The 23,741-nt window shown below is 53.7% G+C and overlaps 2 protein-coding genes across 7 annotated transcripts; both read left to right on the top strand.

Moving 5' to 3' along the window:
• Nucleotides 1–139: 139 nt before the first annotated feature.
• Nucleotides 140–4,121, top strand: LOC103891240 (histone H2B type 2-K1). 2 transcript variants are annotated; one of them, XM_054559992.1, is made up of 2 exons: nt 140–667; nt 3,851–4,121. In XM_054559992.1, exons 1-2 carry the CDS (start codon nt 659–661, stop codon nt 4,085–4,087), a joined length of 246 nt encoding a protein of 81 aa, XP_054415967.1. In that variant the 5' UTR covers nt 140–658; the 3' UTR covers nt 4,088–4,121. The 2 variants fall into 2 exon arrangements, with proteins under 2 accessions (XP_054415967.1, XP_009241717.1); XM_009243442.3 differs by lacking the exon at nt 140–667 and adding an exon at nt 930–2,244.
• Nucleotides 4,122–6,407: 2,286 nt separating this feature from the next.
• On the top strand, nt 6,408–23,672 carry IQCA1L (IQ motif containing with AAA domain 1 like). Of its 5 annotated transcripts, none has more exons than XM_054559983.1 (20): nt 6,408–6,536; nt 7,395–7,722; nt 8,719–8,838; nt 9,123–9,308; nt 11,734–11,805; nt 13,191–13,396; nt 14,453–14,537; nt 15,032–15,157; nt 15,310–15,385; nt 15,807–15,913; nt 16,704–16,787; nt 16,878–16,933; nt 17,771–17,853; nt 18,007–18,114; nt 18,881–19,080; nt 19,546–19,632; nt 19,922–20,099; nt 20,499–20,737; nt 20,839–20,941; nt 21,287–23,672. In XM_054559983.1, exons 1-20 carry the CDS (start codon nt 6,526–6,528, stop codon nt 21,454–21,456), a joined length of 2,625 nt encoding a protein of 874 aa, XP_054415958.1. In that variant the 5' UTR covers nt 6,408–6,525; the 3' UTR covers nt 21,457–23,672. The 5 variants fall into 5 exon arrangements, with proteins under 5 accessions (XP_054415958.1, XP_024106049.1, XP_054415960.1 ...); XM_054559984.1 differs by having other exon boundaries at nt 6,438–6,536; nt 20,839–20,966; XM_024250281.2 differs by lacking the exon at nt 20,839–20,941.
• Nucleotides 23,673–23,741: the final 69 nt, after the last annotated feature.

Raw genomic sequence — 23,741 nt, 5'->3', positions numbered from 1 at the left:
GAATGAGAGAGGTGCAGAGATGGCCAGGAGTTTGCATTTTCACACCAACGTCTGTGAACCTCTCTTCCTATTGGGATACAGGAAATTTTGTATTTTTACCTGTCCACAGCCAAAGTTTTCATCGTCACTGTTGAATTCTCTTCCAGACCAGGGCTCTGCATACCTTATCTGGGTCTTTTGAACTTGAATAGCATTTCACCAGTGGCCATCCTTCCTGGTGTGGATTCATCACTCTGCCTCTGAAATCAGCCATCCCTATGGGAAGACACAGCCATGATTTTTCAGTACTCATTATAATAACAGCCAGGACTGGCGGGAGCAACTGTCCCAGATGGTGTTTAAACCCCCTTGTTGGAAAGCCAGTAAGACAGAACCATACAGGACACAAATTAGATGCTAAATTGTGATGTAGATAGGAGACAGAAGTATTCAAAAAGGGAAATTTCTTGTGAGTAGCTGCCCAGAAAGGTGGAATTGGTGTGCTCTCACTTGAAAAATGAGTAGGGTCTTCTCAGATGGCCACAAAGTCCAGGAGCTGCCCTGGGCAACAGGGACAAGAGCCTCCCATGAGACACTGCAGCTGAGACAGACGGGAGTCCTCTGACCCCAGAGGGTACTGGCTTGACTGCTTTATGCCTTAAGTGGGGCCTGGAGCAAAATGGCCCAGGTTAGTCTGTCCTGAGAGTCCAGAGCCTTGGTTCAGGGGAGAATGGCATCTGGAGAGTGGGCTGCTGGGATAATGGGGACAGTGAGGGACAGAGCCCCGATAAGGAAGTGCTGGATATTGCTAAGAATCCAGGTAGTCTCAGGATCTCCAGAGTCTCCATGCTAGGACAGGAGATCTTCAGAACCTGGAGGAATGGAAATAGTCTAGTCAGCTTATTTGTCGAGAAAAATGTCAACCTTGGTAATTTAAATAATGGTTTAAAAGTCCACAAAATACGTATTTGTAAAATTAGCAGTGCCTTGTTTTGGATTGAGAAATGGCCTGTTAATTCTCTTAAACCTTAGCACGTAGGATGTGACCAGCCGTTCAGAGCTGGGTGGAGAGGTAAGTTGATTGAGGGGTTGCTCACTTTAACACAGCCAGCAGGTGATGCTGGTCTTTGGAACCCTTCTCCCACCTCTCGATTTGTAACATCCTCTTTCCCCCCAAGCCCCTATAACTTTCATATTGCTCCAGGTTTCTTTAATCACAGCATTCAAGGGCCTGAAATATTTGTTCCCCCATAGGTGCTAGGTGAGACAATTGACTTTCTCCATTTTGCAATGGGCTTTTCTTCCCTTTACTGCTAACTCCCAAGACCCCCACGTCTGCTTTTCTGGTGAGCACCTATTGCTTTTCTGCTTCTCACCTCCTCCAGTGGTCTTCCTCCCTGTCAGCCTCTTCACCACCTGGGGAGCTTCTGCTATCTGCATCTAGTCCAGGCTCAGGCGTTTGCTCATCTGCATTCAGTCCAAGCCTCATACTCCGCTCACACTGATTCCACTCTACCTTTCACACCGTTTCTTTCTCTCATTCTTCCCAATTAAAGGATACATCCTACAAGGATACATCCTACAATGGGATATGAAGGATACCCTTCATATACCCATTTGTGCCAAGAAGCGGCCTCTAGCTACTCGAGCCCTCCTCACCATGGGTACCACCACTTTTAGCCCCTTCACCGTTCTCTGGTGGTTTGATGTGAACCAGTCTTGTCTCTTCAGCTCCACTGGGGCCCAGTGGGGGAGGGAGCTTGCATTCCTTCTGGAGTCTCCAGCACTCTGAGCTGTGCTGGCACCTGTGTGCTCCGTGATTACAGGCAGGTGGGCTGCAGTTGCCTGAACTTTAAACAAGTGTGTAAATACACTGGGAGGTGGTTGGGTGGGGGAGGGGACCCCATGAAGGGTTTCTTAATTCAGAGGGATTACTTGTGGGAGAGGAAGGAACAATTAGTCTCTTTTCAAGGTTAGCCCAGAGCATGTTCTGGATTGGGATTGAGTCACGCCCCTTACCTCCCACCCCCCCACTCTCCCAGGTGCATGTCCCCAGCCACACCTGGCGGGGCAGCTGACTTGATAAAAAGTAGCTCTGAGGGGGTGGGTGGGGGCTATTCGAGGAGCAGGAGGATGAGCGTTGAGTATGGACAGCGGCAGCAGCCCGGGGGCCGTGGGGGTTGCAGTTCTGGGAACAAAAAGTCCAAAAAGCGCTGTCGGCGCAAGGAATCCTACTCCATGTATATCTACAAGGTGCTGAAGCAGGTGAGTGCAGAGCAAGGATGTGTGTGAGGGATCCCCTCATAAAGCGCCTTGAAAGGGCACTGGCTGGAAGCGGGGACCCTGAGGTTAGTGTTGGCACTGGGGCAAGTGGCTCAGGCAGGCTGGGCCCCTCTTGAGGTGGCGGGACCAGATTTCTGAGGTCTCCACCTCTCTCAGGATCTTGGGCACCAGTGATAGGAGACAAAGCGTGCTCCCTGTCACCCTCCAGAAGTTTACGGGAACGATGATGAGATAACATGATTAGGTGGGACATAATTAAAGGACAAGAGGACCACACTTTCTATGCCAGGCTGAAGGTGGTCAGGTGCCAAACACATTATGATACAAAGTGTGTTGGTGGTGACCGAGAAGAGGAGTGACCGAGAAGAGAAGTGGACCCCCCACCGGAGGTGGGTGGGTCCAGCACTGATATGGGTTGGCTGAAGAGATGCACCAGAGGACAGACTCTGGTGCCCTGAAGAAAGTGGGGTAGGAGTGGGTATCGCTGAGCCCTGTGTCTTAGCCCGATTTTGAGGGGCAAAAATTCCAACTGATGGGTGGGACCAGGCCTGGACTCGCAGAGGAGAGTGCTGCTGAGGGCCAACCCCTCGACCTCCTGATGTGGGTGAGAGCTCTAAGGAGAACGGGGTGTGCTGACAGCAGAGGGGGTTTGGGCGGAACCAGCCTTGTGCCAGGTGCAGATTTGCTGCTGGCAGTGGAGACCAGAGGTAGCAGGGAGGGGGGATGGGACAGAGCCTCCTGGTTCTAGTGCTGTCTCCATCTCTGACTCCATGTAGGTTGTGGGACAGTCACTTCTCTCCCACTTCACATCTGACCAGGTCTACCTACTCACATTTTAGAACTGCCATCAGCTCCCATTTGCTTTACTAGAGATCACTTAGTTCAAAAGCTTGTGTGACAGAAGAGGAAACTGAGGCCCAGAGGAAAGGGCTGTATTTGAGGTCGTAGTGATTCACAGTACAGCTGCAGAACAGGACTCCTCCCCTGGTCTGGGGCTGTGGCTGTGTCACATGGACATGCTCACTGGTTATGTGCTCCACCAAGTTACATGCACAATCATTTTGACACTACAGTCCCGCCTCTGGAAATAACCTTCCCTATGCTCACACAAGATTCAAAGATGGGCATTTACCATAGCACCATCTAATAGCAAAAAACAACAAAAAACACCCCAAACCCAAACCCTGAATGTTCGTGAAGAGAGAAATGGTGATAGGAAGTATGATACATCCATACCATGGAACACTATGCAAATGCATCAATGAAACCAGCAAGATGCATGTGTAACTGGTCCCATTTGTTAAATATAGATGCTTCTGTGTGCTCATACAAGGAACTTAATCATGTTACCTCTTGCAGTTGAAAACTTCTTTTAAAAAACTTGGATATACCATAGCAGTACAAAGAAAACACAAATCCCTATTTCCATGACTGTTGGCCTCTGGGAAGGGGCTGGTGAGGAGCCTCCTTGCCTTCTGCCTCTGGCTTCCTAGAGCCCGCAGCTCAGGGCTGAGGCTTGCAGTGTAGGCAGGACCCCCCCCCTCCCCTGGCCCCTTCCATTAACCGAGTGGTGCTGCCCTCTCTCCAGGTGCACCCTGACATCGGCATCTCTGCCAAGGCTATGAGCATCATGAACTCGTTTGTAAACGACGTGTTTGAGCGGCTGGCGTGTGAGGCTGCCCGGCTGGCCCAGTACTCGGGCCGGACCACCCTGACGTCCCGAGAGGTCCAGACGGCCGTGCGTCTGCTGCTGCCTGGGGAGCTGGCCAAGCACGCTGTGTCCGAGGGCACCAAGGCTGTCACCAAGTACACCAGCTCCAAGTGACCCAGGGTCTGACAAAAATAAAGGGTGAACTGTTTCTGTGCACTGTGGTGATTTGAAAGAAGGGTGTGTGAGGCCAGGGTGTGGTCTGGACCAAGGGTGTCCTCACTTCGAGGCTACCACAGGTGGAGCAGCACTTCTTCAGGTGTCTTAGAAACTGCTTTCTAGGTGTGTCCCGTGAGCAACGTGTGATAGCTTTGTAAGCATGCGAATGTTCTATTTGGTAGTGAGCTGAAATAGGACCTGGGACTGGACTAGCATCTGGATTTACTGCCAGCTGATTCCCTCTTGGGGCCTGAAATTCCTCGTATGTGGTCCTCTTTCAGGCCGTGTCTTCGCGATGTCGTTTCCCACCAACTGTCATTGCGTCCTATATGACAGGCACTGTTGTGTGAAGGGGCCACACAGATCTATTCAAGATATAAAAACTGAAGGCCCAGACCAGCTTCTAAATAACCTGCTGAGATCAGTGTGATTTTTCAGTTTTCCCTTTATTTCAGAACAAATCAGTGGGGATGTTTTTGAAACTCCTAACATCCCCAATTTTATTTGGAAAAATTTGAAACCCACAGAAAAACTGCAAGAAGCACCACGGCCACACCTATGTCCTTACCTAGATTTACTGCTCACCACTTAACCACTGGCTTTTCCTGTCTCAGGCAGCCTCTGCTTATCTTGTAGGCACGTGACCCATAAATCCTCTTCTAAGCTTGGACAGGATGAAGGGGTGGGATTTAGACAAAGCTCCAGTCCTTTGTTCCCTTTGTAATTGGACAGACCTGGCTTGTGGTCGCTTTCATCTCCACATATTGAAAAGGCATAGCCTTGTAGTCATAGCTGATGTTCAGCGGCAGCTACCTAGGTCACGTGTATTTTCTCATACCTTGAGCCTCACCTTGAGGTTCTGTGAGCTGAGGACTAATGATCCATGTTTACGTCCACAGTTAGCAAGGGGCAGGCCCAGGACATCTGGCCCTGAAGTCTCACTGCTGCCCACTCTGCCCTGTGTTCACACTTTGCCCTACCAGGCATGACCTGGGCCAGCAGGAGCCAAAGCACCTGGGAGCTTGTTAGAAAGGCAGGCTCTTGGGTGCCCCCTCAGATCTGGAGCAGAATCTGCTTATCTATCTATCATCTATCTATCTATCTATCTATCTATCTATCTATCTATCTATTTTTGAGACAGAGTTTTGCTTTGTTGTCCAGGCTGGAGTGCAGTGGTGCCATCTCTGCTCACTGCAACCTCTCCCCATCCCGGGTTCAAGCGGTTCTCCTGCCTCAGCCTCCCGAGTAACTGGGATTACAGGCATGTGCCACCACGCCTGGCTAATTTTTATATTTTTAGTAGAGATGGGGTTTCACCATGTTGGCCAGTCTGGTCTTGAACTCCCAACCTCAGGAGATCCGCCTGCCCTGGCCTCCCAAAGTGCTGGGATTACAGGCATGAGCCACTGTGCCCAGCCTGGAATCTGCATTTTAATGAGACCCTCCGGTAGCTCATAGGCACCTTCGAGTTCTTCCTCTTTGTTCCTCCTTGCCGCTGTCTCCCTTCTGTCCCTTTCCCTGACCCTGTTCCTCATAGATTTACTTATTCATAAGTCTCGATGTGACACTGAGCCAAAAAGCTCACCCCAGCCTACCAGCCTCAGGCTGCTAGTGGCATAATATTTTGTCTTTTTGGAAAAATTATCTCCTGAACTTGTAGCAGTGATGGGAGGTGGTACCCACAGGTGACCAAGTGAGCCCCAAGCATGCAGAACAACATCCACTGTACTTTCTAGCATGATGCTTCACACGGGTCTGGCTCATGGGAATGGTGTGAACTCTTGGCAGGCCCCAGGGAGGCAAGCGTGGTTATGCTCACTTTCACCCAAGGGGCAACTGGGACTTCAGGGCCTTCTGACTCCAAATCAGTGCCTTTCCCCTCCACCACCCGGGCTTCCCGGTGCTGTCATCCAGAGAGTGAAGGAGGGCTGTGGGGCTCAGGAGGCGGGGCCCGAGAGAAGGAACAGAGGCCGCTCAGAGTGAGAAGCTGCGGTGATGCCTTGTTAGGGGGTAATGTCTTTAGGACAGATGTATTCAGAGCACCAAAGCTTTTAGGGGACTTCAAATAGAAACTTATTTTACTTGTTCCTTACAAGAAAAATGGCCAAAGATGGACAACATGTTCTGCCCTAAGCTTCCAAAGCTTGCTCTGCGGGAGCCTGCAGCCACCCACCCACAGTCCCTTCAGCACGCTGCTTCCAGGACGTCCTCCGAGATAAATGTCCCTGATTCTGCACCCACCAGCCCCCTCGCCTCAGCCCTAGAACACTGGTACAATGGGTCAGAACTCTTAAAACCAGGCTGTTCTGCCCTGTGGCCCTGGGAGTCAGGGAGCCACAGAGGTTCTGTGAATTCCACCACCAGCAAACAAGGGGCAGCGTAGAGGAGTGGGCACAATGTCTGAGGGGTGAGTGAGGGGCTGGAGTGGGTCTTCCAGGGCAGAGAGAGCAAAGGGCAGAGCACCTCCTTGGTCCTGAGAGGCTGGGGCAGAGTGGCAGTTTGGGAACTGGGCCACCCCAGCTGCTGCTGCTGCCCTGGTACCTTTCACTGTGGGTCTTCCAGGGCAGAGAGAGCAAAGGGCAGAGCACCTCCTTGGTCCTGAGAGGCTGGGGCAGAGTGGCAGTTTGGGAACTGGGCCACCCCAGCTGCTGCTGCTGCCCTGGTACCTTTCACTGTGGGTCTTCCAGGGCAGAGAGAGCAAAGGGCAGAGCACCTCCTTGGTCCTGAGAGGCTGGGGCAGAGTGGCAGTTTGGGAACTGGGCCACCCCAGCTGCTGCTGCTGCCCTGGTACCTTTCACTGTGGAAACTTCCCTCCGATGGTTAATTCTAGAACCAGGGCTCTGCTCAGGGGAAGGGACCCTCCTCCACATTCATCCCTCACCCCCACTTCCCACCCACCAGCCCAGATCACTGCAGCATCCCTGGGCTGCCCCACACCTGGAGGGCCCCACTGCCCCTGACTCCCAAAGACCCCTTCCTTACCAGAGCCCCAAGCCTGGGCTGGCTTTCCCCCAAACCCCCAAAGGTCATGCCCATTCTCTCTGCTAATCCTACAGCGGAGCCCAGTCCCACACTCTCCCTAAGACCAGGTCGGTGTCCACTCATTGCCCTGCGGGCTCCTTACCTCATTGAAGTCCATTTCGGAGCCATGAGTGACATCACACCTTCTGGTACCCTGAGCCCACACTCCTCAAAAGGCCAGGCTGCTCCGTCTCCCCACTCCTCCGTAGCTCAGAGCACGCGGCGCCCACCACCCTCTCTCCAGAGCTTACCAGCGCCTCTGGGAGTCCTCCCACGTGACCCTGCAGGAGCTGCTGGACCAAGAGCAGCCTCTGCTCGAACCTGTGCCCGACCGGGAGCGGCAGTCCTTCCAGTACAGGCTCGCGTCGCTCTACCTGCACTACCTGGGCCTACTGCGCCGTTTCGACACCGTCTATGACCAGATGGTGCAGCCGCAGAAGCGGCGGCTGCTGCGGCGCCTGCTGGACGGCGTGGCGGGCCGCGTGCTGGAGCTCAAGGACAAGCTGGTGCGCGCCGACCTGTGTGAGAACCACTGCCTGGACCGCGTGCTGCAGGATCTCAAGTTCACCCCAGTACGTGTGCGCAGCCACGAAGCCACGCCCCCAGCCAGCCAGCGGGAGGGGAGAGGTGGGGTGGGACCGGCCTTGACCACCTGGGACACAGAGCCATGCCCCCGCCAGCTTGGGGTCGGGTGGAGCAGGGATGGGGCCGACCACCCCTGCCTACCCGCCACCCCACGGATATCCCTGGTGTTGGGACACCTGCTAAGAAAGGAAGGAGGGCAGAGAAGATCAGAGCATGGGGTTTGGCCTTGTAGGAAGGGCTTCAGGAACCTTGGCGGTGGGGGGTGTGCATGGAGGTACTTAGGGGTTGGATGGAGTCAGGGTGAGGTCCCCTGCATGACTGGGAAGACCCACGAACCGCCGGGAACTGGTGAGGAGAGTCCTTTAGAGCCTCCTCAAAGTGTGGTCCCTGGACCAGCAGCATTGACATCACAAATGAGAAACTCTGCATCCCTAACCCACTAAATCTGCACCTGCATTTTTATCAAGACCCTCCAGTGATCTGTGTGCAAGGGCAAGTTCTAGAAGGGCTGTTCTAGAGCACAGAGCTTCTGTGGGGCCTCCAGTCGGGCTCAGGGTTCAGTAACTGCTTCATATCCAAGATTATCTCAAAGTTTCCCCAACCAGCTGCAGCAGTGCACCTGGTCGGGGCTGGGGTCGCGGGGAAGATTCCCCAGGCCCTGTCATTCTGATGTAGTAGTCTGAGGAGGACCTAGGAATCTGCATTTAAGAGCTTCCCAGTTGATTCTGATGCACAACCAGGTTTGAGACCACTGCCACCTACCACGATCCTCCAGAATTCAACTCCAGCCAGAGGATGGGGGGCAGAAGAAGAGAGGAATGACTCTTGGGGGCATATGCCCCATTACCCTTTAAGTTTAGTCAGGACTCTAAAATGGAGGAAATCAGTGCTGGGGGTGTGTAAGCCCCTGAAAATGGTAATGGATTGGCTAGATGGCTCAGACTTTTGATTCCTGACCATCCTCCCCCAACATTGCTCCAAAGGCCGACCTGGAGGTTCCAATCCCCAAATACTTCCTGCTGGAGCAGTCCACCACTGTGCGGGAGCGAGGGCTGATACTGGCCGAGATCCTGTCCAGACTGGAGCCAGTGTCCTCCCAGAAGGTAAACGGGGGTGATACCCTCCCAGACTCTTCCATACCCCGTCTCCTGAAAACCTCCAGAATGCAGAGAGGCCCCTCCCTGCTGTCTACCAGAGTGCCCTTTAGGTAATCCCTGGCACCCTTCAAGGCTGTTCTTGTGCTCATGGTAACCCTCCAATGCCAAGACAAGACTTGGGCTCCCAGATATTCTGGGAGGATGGTGCCCTGGTGCATCCTTTGATGGCTGGTCTCCCAGCGGCCCACCCTGGATGCAAGCTCTCCCTCATGTGCTCCTGCTCTGGCCAGAGCTTTACAGGAATGCGCCGGACTGAGGCCATAATTCTAGTGCAAAAGGCAGAGAGGGCCAGGCAAGGCCGGCTTCGAGCCACCTTCATGCGAGAGATTCGAAGAGATGAGGAGCAAGATCGGAGGATTCGGGAGGACGGATGGCACAAGTTCAGTCAGGGCCAAGCAGCTGTCACCATACAGAAGGTAACCCTAGGTGCCCAGGAGGAGGCCAGGGTAGAGTCACCTCATTCAGGAAGCCTGCTGCTCAGCAATTGATCACAGGAGTGCAGGTGCTTGGATTCTGTAGCCCTGCAACTAGTTTTTTTTTTTTTTTTGGAGATGGAGTCTCGCTCTGTTGCCCAGGCTGGAATGCAGTGGCATGATTTCAGCTCACTGCAACCTCTGACTCCTGGGTTCAAGCGATTCTCATGCTTCAGCCTCCTGAGTAGCCAGGACTACAATCCTTTGACAATAAGCCCAGCTAATTTTTGTATTTTTAGTAGAGATGGGTTTCACCATGTTAGCCAGGCTGCTCTCGAACTCCTGACTTCAAGTGATCTACCCACCTCAGCCTCCCAAAGTGCTGGCATTACAGGCGTGAGCCACCATGCCCAGCCCCCACAACTAGATTCTAAACCAGTCAGTACTTTAATCAGTCAGCAAGCATGTATCTTACTTGTTTATTATTTAATCTACATCTCTATTTTCAAAAGGGTTTGCAGTAGGATACCTTAAAAGTCCCAGAAACAGAAGGATCATTAAAATTAGAGAAGAAAGATCTATAATAGAGTAGCAGAACAGAATGGATGATCACTCCAGAAACTCTTAAGACTGTTGAAAATGAGCCACTAAAATGTATCCTGCTGAGGCTGGAGTATTGCTTGAGCCCTGAGCAATGTGGCAAGACCCCATCTCTTAAAACAAGAAAAGATCCTGAGCCTCCTGGAAACTAAGACAGAGGGAAAGTTGATCATGATGAATTAATTTGATAACTGATGTGATCTGAGCATCCCCAAACTCTGTGCCTTCTGGGTCACCTTTTAACGTGGAAATAACATAATTTCCATTATTTTATCCCCTGTCTCACCTCACCGCAGAAAGCCCTTCTCTGCCCTAAGGTTCCCCAAGCATTCTTACCATCCTGGTTGTCACACCTCTCCTTTGCTCTGGACAGCCACTCTGCACCTCTCTGGGTCAGCCTCTGCTGTCTGCCTTGGTGTGCGAACATGACCTCTCCCACCATTCCTTAAAATGCTGCTAACACAGGCTGACTCCTGGTAGTAGTGGTTAACAGCTTGACCGGAGACTGGAGGAGCCCCAGGAAAATTCCAGTGCAGGAAAAGACCACTTTCTGTTCCTGCAGGTGTCACTGCCCCTAAGGCCACCGGCCCTGCTCTGTCGTATAAGCCTCTTGCCACCTTTTCTTTCCAGGAACTGTTGACCTGGGATGGGCCCTCTTTCTCTCTCAAATCAATATCCCTGCCTTCCTCTCTCTCTCAAGTTCCAATACCTCAAAAACCTCTACCTCCTAGCCCACTAGAGAAAACTTAGAACTTCCCACCAAAAGACAAAAGCAGGCAACCAACTAACAAACAATAGTGATTCTATGAAGATATATCATCTGCAAATGGGGTAGATTCGTGCATTACTAATCAGTACACTTAGCATGCCGGTCTGAGGCAGGATAACTGTGTCAGTGTCTGGCTGAGAAGGAGGTTCTCGACAGCAGGGCTCACTAAAGCAAAGAAGTCGAGAAGGAGGATGGACCCCAAAGATGGAGTCCCACTTCCCCTGTAGACCAAAGCAGATCATTTTGTACCTGTTGCCAGACATCAAGAATACAGAAATATTGCATGCTGGTCTTAAGAGTCATCCAGAGCACTGAGAAAAGGAAAGAATATATGAAGGACCCAGTCATGGCGGGCCTGGCCTGTGGCGATCACAGCAGTGGGAGGACAAAGCCCAGATGAGAAGTGCAGGAACCAGTCCCTGCCTCCTGGAGGTGCCAGGAGGCAGATGGAGAGCACTGGCTGGCCCGGGCCCTGGCTCTGCCTTCCTCTGCCCAGCGTCCCCACCTCTGGCCCCACTAGCCCTCAGTGATCCTGGAGTCTGAAAGTAGCTGGGCCTGGGAGAAAGAGGACGGGTCCAGCTCTGCACAGATGGGGTCTTGGGCCTGGGAGAGGTCACGTCCAGTCTCCGGCCTCAGTTCCCTTGGGTCAAAAATGTAGGATTAACTGAGGAGCTCCACAGTCCCTACAGCGACAATGTCTATGTGCCTGGGTGGAATCAAGTATTTATTCCAACTGCTCTGGGGTTTCTGAGGACTGGGTGTAGGGAATGTGTAGGGTGCTTGAGCTCTGATCTGTCCCTCAAAAGAGATAGAAGATTAGGGTGGCGAGGGGAAGGAAGAAATCCCTGGGGGGCTCTGGGGCCAGTTGGCTTGAGTGCCCACCTGAAACCACCCAGTTCCAGGCTGTTCCTGCTCAGTGTGCACCTGAGCAGGCTTGCCCAGGGCTCCTCCCACCCCACCAGAAATCTCTAGTGTGACCCTCTCGGACCCTCTCTGAGAGACAGGCTGCTGCAGGGTGGAGAGTGTGTGTCCTGTGTGTCCCCTACATCCCTCCGCCAGGTGTGGAAAGGCTACCTGCAGAGGAAACGCACTCAGCAGGACCGGCGAATGGAGATGGAGTTCATTGGCATGGTGAGCTCAACCTGCCCACCGTGGTGGGGCCTGGAACACAGGGCTGGCCAGGGCAGGGCCCCTACCCAGAGCACAGTCTTCTTCCAGCTCCACGTTGCCCACCATGCTCTCCACTCAGGCCAGGTGGAGAGCCTGGGAGAGAAACAGGCAGAAGGACAGAAAAGCCCCCTGGCCGTATCCCTTCACACCCTTCTTCTTGTAGAGATCTGGCCCCTGGCAGCAGCTCCCCTGTGGGGCCACGAGGGGCATTGTGTAAGCATCCTAGATCCCATGTTCCCACCCCCAGCTGGAAGGAGGGGCTGCAGGGGTGGACCCCAGAGGGAAGAGGCCACAAAGCCAGCAGGAGCACCCACACTGCCCCCCACAAGCCTCTGGTAGCCACGGGGAGACACCAGGGGCTGTGTTGGGGTGGGGGATACTCTCCCCAAACCAGGGCTTCTCAGGCCATGTGCCTGTGTGCACACACGTGTGCCTGGCCAAAGTGAGTAGGCCTTGCTCCTTGAATCTGTCTATCCCCTGTTCTCTGTCCTCTCACCCAGCTGGTCTCCACTGACTTAGGAAAGGCAGGCTGAGACTGGAGGGGTGGCGGGAGCATGCTCCCTGGGGGAAGGGCTTTGCCCCAGGCAGATCCTGTGGAGGCCTGGCTGCCAGAAGGAGCTGGGGAGGGGGCTGGGCTGGGGACTGGAGGGATTGGAGGGGAGGGAGCCTTCCCAGGTCTGGTGACATCTTGGCAGGCTGGGAGGCTACCACTGGAGGCTTGGGGCCTTGGGAGGAAGGAGGGGCCAGGGGCTGCCATGTGGGAGTGGAGGTCAGAGACTTGTTGGGGGGCCAGAGGGCTGGACCCCCAGGAGACGAGAGCAGGCTGAAAGAGACAGGGGTTGGCTTCAGCAGAGAGGGGTCCGTGCACGGCAGTGGGTGAGGAATGAGCCTGGCCGCCCGGGCCTATCAACAGTGTGAGCTCAGCGTTTTCAGTAATTGTCTCTGCGCAGAGTGATATTTAAAATACATTTGGGAGCCAATGAGGCGGGAAAGTGGCTGCGAGAGCGGTTGCCAACTCGGCCGCAGGGCGGGGGTGCAGGCGGGGGCTGGGGCCGGAGGCTCCAGGGGAGGGTGTGCTGGGGAAATCGGGCAGGGGACAGCCTGGATGCATCTAGCAAACTCATTATGAGAGTAATTTACACAGATGAATTCGGCTCCAAACACAGTTTCTCCCGACGCAGGCATGCCTGTTGTTCCATGTGGGTGTGTGTGCGAGGCCTTGCGTGAGCATGGTGTTGGGGAATGAGCGGGTACAGGCATGTGTGCCGGAGGCTGGAGGCTGCATCCAGACTGGATGCTGGTTCCTCCCACTCCTGAGCCCCTCAGCCTCTCTTCCACTCCCCCAGCTCCCCTCACCCAACCAGGTGGAGCACCTGAGCATCATCTCCCAGGCCTGCCTCGTAGAGGATGTCAGGAGGCTCCACCAGATGGAGAAAGAGGAGGAGTTCCGGGCGGCAATGGTGAAGGCCCATGATTCTCTGGTAGAGACAGAGGGGCCTGACATGAAGGAGAAAATGAAGGAGCAAATCCGACAGTGGTTTATCGAGTGCCAGTCAGTGTCCTCAGCTGACCCTACCCTCCATCCTTCATTCCCTTAGCTCAGTGTCCCTCAGGGCTGCTCCCGTCCCATCCCCTGCATGGGTTCTGCCTTCTAGTCCAGATTGGCCCTGTTCTCCTCTACCCCCAGGTCCCCAACACACTGCTGGCCCTCTTGGTTTCAACAACCTTGGGCCCCCAGTGTACAGGACCATCTCCACACCTGACTTCTCAATTCCACAAGGGAGAGAAAGTGCCAGAATAGGGTGGGGAAAGCACCCATGGATGCCCCGAGTAATCTGTCCTCCTGTTTGTAACAACCCATTCCTCCCACCTCTCCCTCCATCACCCTGGTCCTTTATTTTTCTCTGGTGTTCTCCATCCATCCACCCACCCTTTTATCCACCTCTCCATCTACCTATCCATCCATCTGTCATCCATCCATCCACTCACCCATCTACCCACCTCTCTATCTATCCTTCCATCTATCCATCTGCCCATCCACACACCCACCCTTCTACCTACCTCTCCATCTATCTACCCATGCATCTGCCCATCTGCCCACCCACCCTTCTACCCACCTCTCCATCTGTCTATCCATCTATCCATCCACCCACCCACCTACCCACCTCTCCATCTCCACATCCATCCATCCATCCATCCATCCATCCATCTATCCATCCATCCATCCACGCATCTACCCACCCTTCTACCCACCTCTCTGTCTATCCTTCCATCTGTCCATCCACCCACCCACCCTTCTACCCACCTCTCCATCTGTCTATCCATCTGTCCATCCACCCACCCACCCACCTACCCACCTCTCCATCTCCCCATCCATCCATCCATCCATCCATCCATCCACGCATCTACCCACCCTTCTACCCACCTCTCTGTCTATCCTTCCATCTGTCCATCCACCCACCCACCCTTCTACCCACCTCTCCATCTGTCTATCCATCTGTCCATCCATCCACCAACGCTTTTACCCACCTCTCTGTCTACCTATCCATCCATCCATCTGTCCATCCATCTATTCATCTTTCTGTCCAATCATCTTATGTTCACTTAGTGACCTTACTGGCTGGTTCCCTGATTATCCAGATGTGTCTTCAGGTGGATCCTACTCAATCTTTGCAGACAAAACTCCAGAACAGGTACCCCGTTGGAGGTGGGGCAGATGGTTTTTTGTGGCAGGTGGAGCCTGAGGCTACAGAGAATGGCGAGTGGGGTAGGGTAGGGGGTCAGCCTCAGTGGAGGCAGAGGTGGCTGGGGGAAATGTAGGCAGCTAGAAAGACGGCATGGGGAAGCGGTGCAAGGAGCAGCTGCAGCTGGAGCAGGCATTGTGGCTGGGAAAGGAAGGATGTCTGGGTAGACTGCAGTGGCTCCAGATCCCATGGCCCAGGAGAGAACAGTGGTTCTGAGCAGAACGCTCCTTCTTGGGCACGCTTTCTCCCTGGGCCCCAAAGGAGTCTCTGCATGCTCAGCTGTCCCAACCCCATCAGTTACTCTAGGCCTAGGGAATCCTTGGTTCACCCCAGTCTCAGGCCCTGGGCCTGAGAGATCTCCAGCTCTCTTCTGTAAAACCCAGGGCTCTCTTCTGTACAATCCCCTTGATCTTCTCTGAAATGTCTTGTGTCATTGGTCACAGGTGAGAATGGAACTGGAAATGCAGGTCCAAGAGAACAGAAAAAAGGAACAAGAGAAGAGCAAGGAAAAAGGAAAGGATGAAAAAGAGAAGAAGAAGAAGGGAAAGGAAGAAAAGGCCAAGAAGGGGGTAAGATACCTCTCAGATGCATGGTGTGAAGGACAGGGAGGAGAAGGTGTGGGGGGACGCGTGGTAGGAAGATGGGTTCAGGTAAGATTAGGGCCAGAGTCTGTGCTAGGCAGAGGTGATGAAGTCAAAGGCAAAGAATGTTTCTATTCTAGGAAGTGGATGCGGTGCTGCAAGTGTTGCCATCCAAATGTATCCCTATGATCAGTGCCGGGCATGAGGAATACTTAAGTAAGAGGGGCGACAGCTGGGGAAGAGTGTCTGTGCCTTGTGGGACCTGGGGCCCTGGGTCCTGGAGAAAGTGGGCGTCTGCCACGTGGACCATGAAGTGGCATTGTAGGTGTGTAGGCAAAGGGGACAACACCAAACCAGGAGAGGGAGGTATGGTGTGCTTCTTCAGGTGGGGGCGTTACAGGTTTGGGTCTGAATCCTGCGGCCACAGGCCTCGGGGTCAAGCCTATCTGCCGTCTGGGTAGAAACAATGCCAGGCTGGTGGGTGGGGACAGGGCAACCAGCCAGGGCCTGGCTCCTGACCTGTGAGCACACGTGTCTGTGTGCACGTATGTGTGCATGTGCTTGTGCACACATGAATGCATGTGTGTATACACCCGGCACTCTGACCTTCACGCATCCATCCATTCCCTGCTGTCAGACACATGGAAGAACCGGTGTGAGAGCGTACACCCCAGTCAGAATTATGACTCTGAGACCCTCCGGGAGGAGAAGAGGAAGGAGGTGGAGCAGGAGATCCGGATACAGGTGTGAGCACAGGGTCAGGGCTTCCCTGCAGGCCGCTACCCTGTACCCTCCCCCATGACCCACACTTCCAGCCAGATTCAGGCTCCTCCCCACCCATTTCTCTGCCTCTCTCTTGTCCTGAACACCCAACCCCAGTCCCCAGCTCATCCTCGGTAGACTTTGCTGCCTCCATGCATGGTCCTAGCTCCACCTGCTGCCCACGTCAGTTCCCACTTTCCTCTGCCTCCCCCGGTCTCACTTTCTCCCAGGGCTGACGCAGCAGGGGTGTGGAGGGTATGGGAGGGGCTCAGAGCCAGGGTGTCCACACCCCATCACCATCCTCAGGAACCCTCTGACGACGTGTCCCACCCATGCCGTGGGCTTCAGGAGTGTTCGATCATGTGATCTTTCACACAACCCTTGAGGAAAGTACCGTGGTTTTCCTGATGGTACACATGGGAAACTGAGGCTAAGCGGTTATGCAATCATTTAGGTCACAGAGACCTCAGCGGGGGATCTTGGGTTTGAATTCCGTCTGGGGGCTTCTCCGCATGTTGAAGGCTGTTAAGAGCAGGGCTCTTGAGAGAGCAGGAAGAGGATTAGGACTGGGTGTGAACAGGTGCCAGCAGGGAGGGGAGGAACGCAGAGGAATATGCGGGAAGGCGTCAGGGCTGTCCCTACTGCCTTCATCAGGCTCACTGGGCTCTTCTGTAAGGCTCCTCCCCTCCTTCCCATCCCTGCCTGCCTGCTACTCTCCCACCTGTCCTCCCAGCCCCAGGCCATCCCGCCACACCTCGGCTGTCTCCCCTAGGTGGATGAGCTGATGCGTCAGGAGCTGAGGAACCTCCGTCTGGCTGTGGACAAGGAGGAAGAAAGACCCTTGAGGGCTCCAAAGGCAAGATGAAGGGCTGGGGCTGGGCAGGGGAGGGCACACAGGGGAGGCAAGGAACAGGGCACAATGACCTATGCGCTTGTTTCCAACCAGAAAACACCTGGGAAGAAAACTGGGAAAAAGAAGGAAAAAGATCTGACCCCAAACAGGTAGCAGATCCTGTCATGCCCACTTTGCATGGTGGTGGTGGTGGTGGAGCAAGTCCCAGTCCAGGACAGACCTGACTGCAGGTCCTGGCTCTGCTGCTGTGAGACCTTGGGAAAGTGGCTTTCCCTCTCTGACTCCCTGGCCTTGTTCACCAAGTACCTGCCCTGCCAAACTCACATGATAGCCCTGGGGATCAAGCAAAGGCACAAAAAAGGGTTCTGTACATGAAATGCAGAGCGAGATCTCAATGGAGTTTATAATCAGGTCATTGCTCTCCACTTCCAGATGCTTCCTCCAACCTTTGCCTTAACCAGCTCTGTCTCTGCCAAAGTCATATCCCCCTGGACTTCCCATTCTGAGACATTAAGGGACTCATCAGTGGTCCCTTCCTGCTGACTTGTCTGGTAAAGAGAGCTCACAAGCACCTTGACGTCAGCTGCTTGAATTTAATGGCTGTCTCTCCCAGGAGCACTCATGTCTTAAATGTAGTTTCTAAGAAGAGGGCAATGCTTAACTCAAATGACTGGATTTCTAATGGTGGACCTTTGGTCGGGGGGCAGACTGATGAGTGTCACAGAGGCCCCTGTCCCCCTCACACCCCTCTTACAGAGCACCCACTGGGGGAGGCTTGCCTCCTGGGACAGTGATTTGGTGCCATACCTGATTCTGCCTGTTTGCAGGCACTGTAGATATTTTTGACCACAGAATGTTGTACAGGAGAACCACTGATACCCTGTCTTCATGACAACGGCCCCCCATCTCTGCCTCCATTTCCCTGTGTTCTCACTTGCTAACGTCCCTTGTGGTGGTGGGGGTCTTCCTGTGCCATCCTTTGCCAGGTCTGTGGAGTCTCTGTACGAAGAGCTTGTTATTTCTGGCCTTCTAAGGAAGAGTGAGTCAGTAGCATTGAAAGACTACATAGGTGAGACCCCTCCCAGAATGCCTGTTCCCACTCTGTGGCCAGGTGCCAAGGCTCCCCTACCCCCCATCCACCAGCCCCGCCTTCTCTGTGGCTGATTACCTGATTGCCACTCGGAGAGGGTGCCTGTCACTTAGTGGCTGCCTATCGCCACAGGTGACTTCCTCTATCTTGGATCCACTCTGAGTTTGGCAAAGAAGTTGCCCATGCCATCCCTGTTTGACATACGACAGAATGTGGCTTTGTATGCGGTCCTTCGGCTTGGTGAGAGGCTCTGGGGGTGTGAGGAGCCAACTCTGAGTAGGCAGCCCTTGGGGTGAGGGCTGGGGTCAGGGTAGGGTGGCTGAGGTGGATGGGTCCAGCCTGGGCCTCCAAGCTCCAGGTCCTCCTGCCCTGCTCAGGCCCTGCTGGAGGTCACACCCAGATTGGGCCACCCCAGAAATCAAGTGGGCCCTTGACCTGCTGAAGAGCCCACACTTCCAGCCCCTTACTCAATCCCAAGGGACAACTCAGAGTCTGTTCTGCTCCCAGAAGACCACCAGCCCTATACCCCCTGAGTTGAAGAGCTTTCTGAAGTGGTTTATCCCCTGCCTTCCTTTTTTTTTTTTTTTTTTTGAGATAGAGTCTCAGTCTGTTGCCCAGGCTGGAGTGCAGTGGCACAATCTCAGCTCACTGCAAACTCCACCTCCCGTGTCCCGTGCCTTTCAATTCCACCACTCATAATCCAGAAGTGGAAGCCGATGGAATGGAAACAGAAAGGGTATTAGTGGGGGTAGCAGGCTCCCCCTAGCCCCATGCACAGCTGCTCATACTGGAGACTCCTAAGCCATTCAAAATTTCCTGCTGCCACTCCTGGCTCCCAGACCTAGTGGACTAGGGGACCTGCTGGTGTTGGGAAAGGTAGTATGCCCTGTGATCTGCACCTCCTCCCCCAGCCCCAGGCCCTTGGCCTGACCTTACGCAGTCATCTCCAGCCCTGATTCCTGCTGCTGACCTGTCGCCTGGCTCTGGCCCATTTCCTTGCTTTCAGGCTCCCCGGATATCCACACTATGGCCCCGCTCATCCGCTCCATCCTCCTGGTGGGCCCCTCTGGCATGGGGAAGAAGATGCTGGTCAAGGCAGTGTGCACAGAAACTGGTGCCAACCTGTTCGACCTGTCGCCGGCCAACCTGCTGGGCAAATATCCTGGCAGGAATGGGGCACAGATGATGGTGCATATAGTCTTTAAGGTCCGGAGCCCCCAGCTTTTGGCATTTGTGGTTCTCAGACCTGTGGCAACAAAGGAGGGTGGGCTTTGAGGTCACGTCACCCATCAGCCTACTGGGTATGATTTCAGGTGCTGAACTGGTGAGGTCTCCCTACCAACCCGGGCTAGGAGCTTGGGTTCCCACTGCAGCCCCTGTGGTGGGGGAATGAAGGGAAAAGGGAGGAGACAGAGCAGTTTCTTTTCATGGTAGGATGAGACTGAATATGCAGCCCCCCACCATGGGGGGCAGTGACTCAGTTTACCCTGAGGTGTGAGGTATGTGCAGCAGTAGTCTGGGAGGTGGGACTGCCAGGTGTGGGGAATGGAGACTGGGTTCCAAGGTCAGCCCCTGCTCAAGGCCGGCCCTCATCCTGCCTTCTGACCAGCAGGGACATGACCCTTCTCCAGAGACATCTAACATCTGATTTCTACATTCTGACCCATCCAGGTAGCCCGACTCCTACAGCCCTCTGTGATTTGGATTGGAAATGCTGAGAAGAATTTCTATAAGAAGATCCCCAAAGAAGACAAGGAGGTGAGGGAGCATGGACGTGAAGGCCGTGTGGGCAGGTAGCGTGAGCTGGGGCCGGGCTGGAAGGCCTGGGCTTGTTCAAGTCGCTCCAAACCCCACCCACTGGGGCCTTGCACATGCCCCTCTACTCCTCACACCTAGTTTCCTTGTCTCAAAGCAGGATGGGCAGCCTCCTCATCCCGCTAGGGCTGAGGTGAGGCTGAGGGTGGGGTGGGCTCGGAGGACTTGGGAGCCCCATACGCTGGGCCACTGTGCCCCAGCCCCACCACTCCTCCCTCCTCCCTTGGAGCAGATGGACCCAAAGCGGATAAAGAAGGACCTCACCAAGGCCTTGCGGCTGCTGACTCCTGGAGACCGTGTGATGCTGATTGGGACAACCTCCCGGCCGCAGCTGGCTGAGATGCGGGGTCTGTGCCGGGTCTACGAGCGGATCCTCTTCATGCCCCGGCCTGACTACGCGTCCCGCTATGGTGAGGCCTGGGGACGTGGGGATGGCTGCCCCTACCAAAGCCTGCCTGCCTCCCACCCCATACCCCACTGCTGCTGCGAGCCCTCACCCCCACAGCCAGGTCTTCTGGAAGGGCTGCTAGACAAGCAGCCCAGTGGCCTGGGTCCTGGCTTCGGCTCTGTGGACGCAAGCAGGTGGTTTATGTCCTCCGAGGCTCTAATTCCTCAGGTTGAGTTGGGAGGATGACCCTTGCCTAGCTTGAGATCCGGTACCTTCCCTGGGGAAGGGGAGCTGATGGACGTGGAGCTGCTCCCTGGAGCACAAAACTCCTTCCAGATCCAGGTGGGGGCTGCTTAGGCCTTGTTGCCCCTCCCTGGTGCCCACTGCACCTCCAGGCCCCATGTCTTCCACATGCCTGCAGTGCTCTGGAAGCGTATGATAGAGGCCCGGGGCATCCAGCCAACCCAGCACCTGGACATCAGTGCCCTAGCCAAGGTTTCCGATGGCTACACGCCGGGTCACATTCTCCAAGCCATCCAATCAGTGCTGAGTGAGCGGCGGTTCCTGCAACTGTCCAAGAGGCCCCTGGTGGCCTCCGAGTTCCTGGGACAACTGGTGAAGCTGGATCCAGTGTACAGGGAGGAGGAGGAGTCCCTGAAGGTGAGGTGGCAGGGCCAGGGGCTGTGGGTAAGCAGCGCCCTTGGGGAATCAGCCCCCGAAGCACACCTCGGACCCCTCCCTCTGCTCCCACAAATTACTAGAAGACAATCGGTGAAAATGTGCGTGGAGCTCAGCTGGGAAGGGAGCAGGAAATCACTAGGAAATGCCAAGGCTTCGGGGCCATCCCACCTGGTTTCCCTGAGGGTGGGAGCTTGCAAGAACCACCGAGGTATCAGGAGCCCTTTGTGGGTTCTGGTAGCAGCTGCAACCCACCCTTCCCACCCCCCAGTCAGTGCCCCCGCCAAGGATGGCCTTGGGAGCACAGGAGAGAGGGCTGCAGGTGTGGAGGGAAGAGGGCTTGCCCCCTAAGAATGGCTGACATTGTACCTGAAGCATTTGGTGGGGAGCAAGAGAAACCCCCGCACTAATAGGACCCCCGAACCCAGGAGGAGAGGAGAAGAGACTGCTGAGGAAACAATCTGTAAAAGGGGGAGGCGTGAGGTCAGGATGGGTCCGAGAGCCTTACCACTTCTGTGCCCACCAACCCAGGACTGGTACTTCAAGACCCCACTGGGCAAGAAGAGCATGAAACACAGGATGGACCAGTTGGAGGCCGAGGAGGCCAAGCTGACCAAGGAGAAGAAGAAAAGGAAGTGATGGCTAAGGCTTGCAGGCACCTGAGATTAGTGGCGTGGGACAGGGCAGTGGCCCAAGGGTAAAGGGATGGGGCAGACGCATAAATGCCCAGATGACTTGGGGACAAACTCTTCTTGTCCATCCATGTCCTTGTCTTCCCACCCTTCCCTCTGTGCCCCTACCTGTGCCTGGCGCTGTCTATCCCCCACCTCTCTCCTGGGCCCTGGCCCTTGCCACCTCACTGCCACCTCCCTGCTCTGCCTCCCAGATCACTGTCCTCAGCCCTCACTTCCAGGTCTTCATCTCATTGTCATTGTCCTATCCTGGCTCCCTGAATCTCTTCCTCCTTGAGGTATTTAAGGGAGAAAAAATAGGAAGAGGAGAGAGGGAAAGAGAAGAGTGGGGAGAAGGAAGGTCTGCAGTCAGATAGAAAAAGCACAGGTCTGGAAGTTAACTGTCCCTGGTTCTAAACCCACTTGGCACTAACTCCCTGTGTGTCCTGGAGAGAGCTTTCCTGTCTCTGGGCCTCAGTTTTCTTAGTTAAAAAGCAAAGAGAGGTTGGACCAGGAATTTCTAAGGTCCCTTTTACTCTAGGGTTTGACTATTCTAGCAAAAGTGTCTGGGAAGTCAGGGCAGAGAGGTGCTTGGGGAGCAGCAGGGGCAGGATGGGAAGCAGGGCTCAGCAGGGGTGTGGGGAAGCAGTGGGGCTTTGTGACCAGAGCAAGGGCTGCTAGTAGACCCAATGCTGCAGTGGACATGGGAGAGCAGCATTGGATCAACCCAGTTTCTCTGAGTGGCCTTCATCTCTTTCCTCTAAAAACCTGTCCCCTGACACTCTGCCTGCCCCAGCTCTGCACTGCATCCTCTGACCACAGCCTAACCCTCGGGGCTCAATGGGATAGAGCCTCCTGTCCCTGGGGTGGGAGACCATCTGTGGGTTTCCCCTTGCTGGGGAGGGAACAGCTCAGGGGAGAATGGGGTCAGAGAACTTAGGGAGCAGGGGCAACCATACCACCAAGGGCTGGGGAGCCCCAGAGTGTTCTCTTGGAAGAGGCAGACCCATGGACCATGTACACAGTGTGCGGACGAAGGCCAAGGTGTGTCCACAGGTAGTAAGAGACAACAGGAGACCTGAAACTATAAAACCCCTAGAAGAAAACATAAGGGAAAGCTCCATGATATTGGTCTGGGCAGAGATTTCTTGGATATGACCTCAAAAGCACAGGCAATGAAAACAAAAATAGACAAATGGGATTGTACCAGACTAAAAGGTTTCTGCACAGCAAAGGAAATGACAGAGTGGAGAGACAATTCACAGACTGGGAAAAAAATATTTGCAAATCAAACATCGGATAAGGGGTGAATATCCAAACTACACAAGGAACTCAAACTACTAAATAACAACAACAACAACAAAATACCCCCTTAAAAAATGAACAAAGAACTTGAACAGACACTTCTCAAAAGAAGACATACAAATGGCCAACATATATCTGAAAATATGTTCAACATTAGTAATCAGAGAAATGTGAATCAAAAACCACAATGAGATATTATCTCACACCTGTTAGACTGGCTATTAGCGAAAAATGAAAGATAAGTGTTGGCAAGGATATGGAGAAAAGGGGACTCTGCACGGTTGGTGGTGTTGTAAATTAGTACCATTTTGAAAAATAGAATGAAGTTTCCTCAAAAAGCTAAAAATAGAATTACCTTATGATTCAGCAATCCCACTACTGGGTATGTACCCAAAGGAATTGAAATCAGCATGCAGAAGAGAGGTCTGCACCCCCATGTCCACTGCAGCACTACTCGCAATCGCCAAGACGTGGAAACAACTGGTGTCCATCAATAGATGAATGGATTTTTAAATGTGGTGTATCTGGAGGACATTGTGCTAAGTGAAATAAGCCAGGTGCAGAAGACAAATACTGCATGATCTTGATTATTGTGGAATCTAAAAAAGTCAAACTCATAGAAGTAAAGGGTTGAATGGTGATTCCCAGAGCCTGGGGGCTCGGGGGAGGTGGACAGGGAAAGGGGAAACATTGGTCAGTGGGTATGATGTTACAGGTAAATAGGATAAGTTCAGGTGTTCTATTGCACAGCAAGGCGACTGTAGTGAATAATGATGTATATTTCAAAATAGCTAAAAGAGGATTTTAAATGTTCTCACCACAAATAAATGGTAAATATCATTTGATAGATGTGATAATTACCCTGATATGGTTACACATTATATACATGTATCAAAATATTATAGCCCCATATATACAATTATTTGTCAATTAAAAATGAAACTTTTAAAAAGGAATTGATTAAAAAAAATTTTTTTTAAGCCAGTGTGAGCCAAAGGGGCAAGACCACT

Source organism: Pongo abelii, chromosome 6 (assembly GCF_028885655.2).
Source record: "Pongo abelii isolate AG06213 chromosome 6, NHGRI_mPonAbe1-v2.0_pri, whole genome shotgun sequence".
In the NCBI taxonomy this organism is placed as follows: Eukaryota; Metazoa; Chordata; class Mammalia; order Primates; family Hominidae; genus Pongo; species Pongo abelii.
The sequence above is the reverse complement of the archived record's forward strand: the minus strand, read 5'-3'. Positions and strand labels throughout refer to the sequence as shown.

Coding starts and splice junctions, on each gene's coding strand:
- LOC103891240 (XM_009243442.3), top strand. CDS start 2,026: ATGTCCCCAGCCACACCTGGCGGGGCAGCTGACTTGATAAAAAGTAGC. Junction 2,245..3,850: donor TCTACAAGGTGCTGAAGCAG/GTGAGTGCAGAG, acceptor CCCTCTCTCCAG/GTGCACCCTGACATCGGCAT.
- IQCA1L (XM_054559983.1), top strand. Junction 17,854..18,006: donor AGCATTGAAAGACTACATAG/GTGAGACCCCTC, acceptor CTATCGCCACAG/GTGACTTCCTCTATCTTGGA. Junction 20,738..20,838: donor AGGAGGAGGAGTCCCTGAAG/GTGAGGTGGCAG, acceptor ACAAATTACTAG/AAGACAATCGGTGAAAATGT.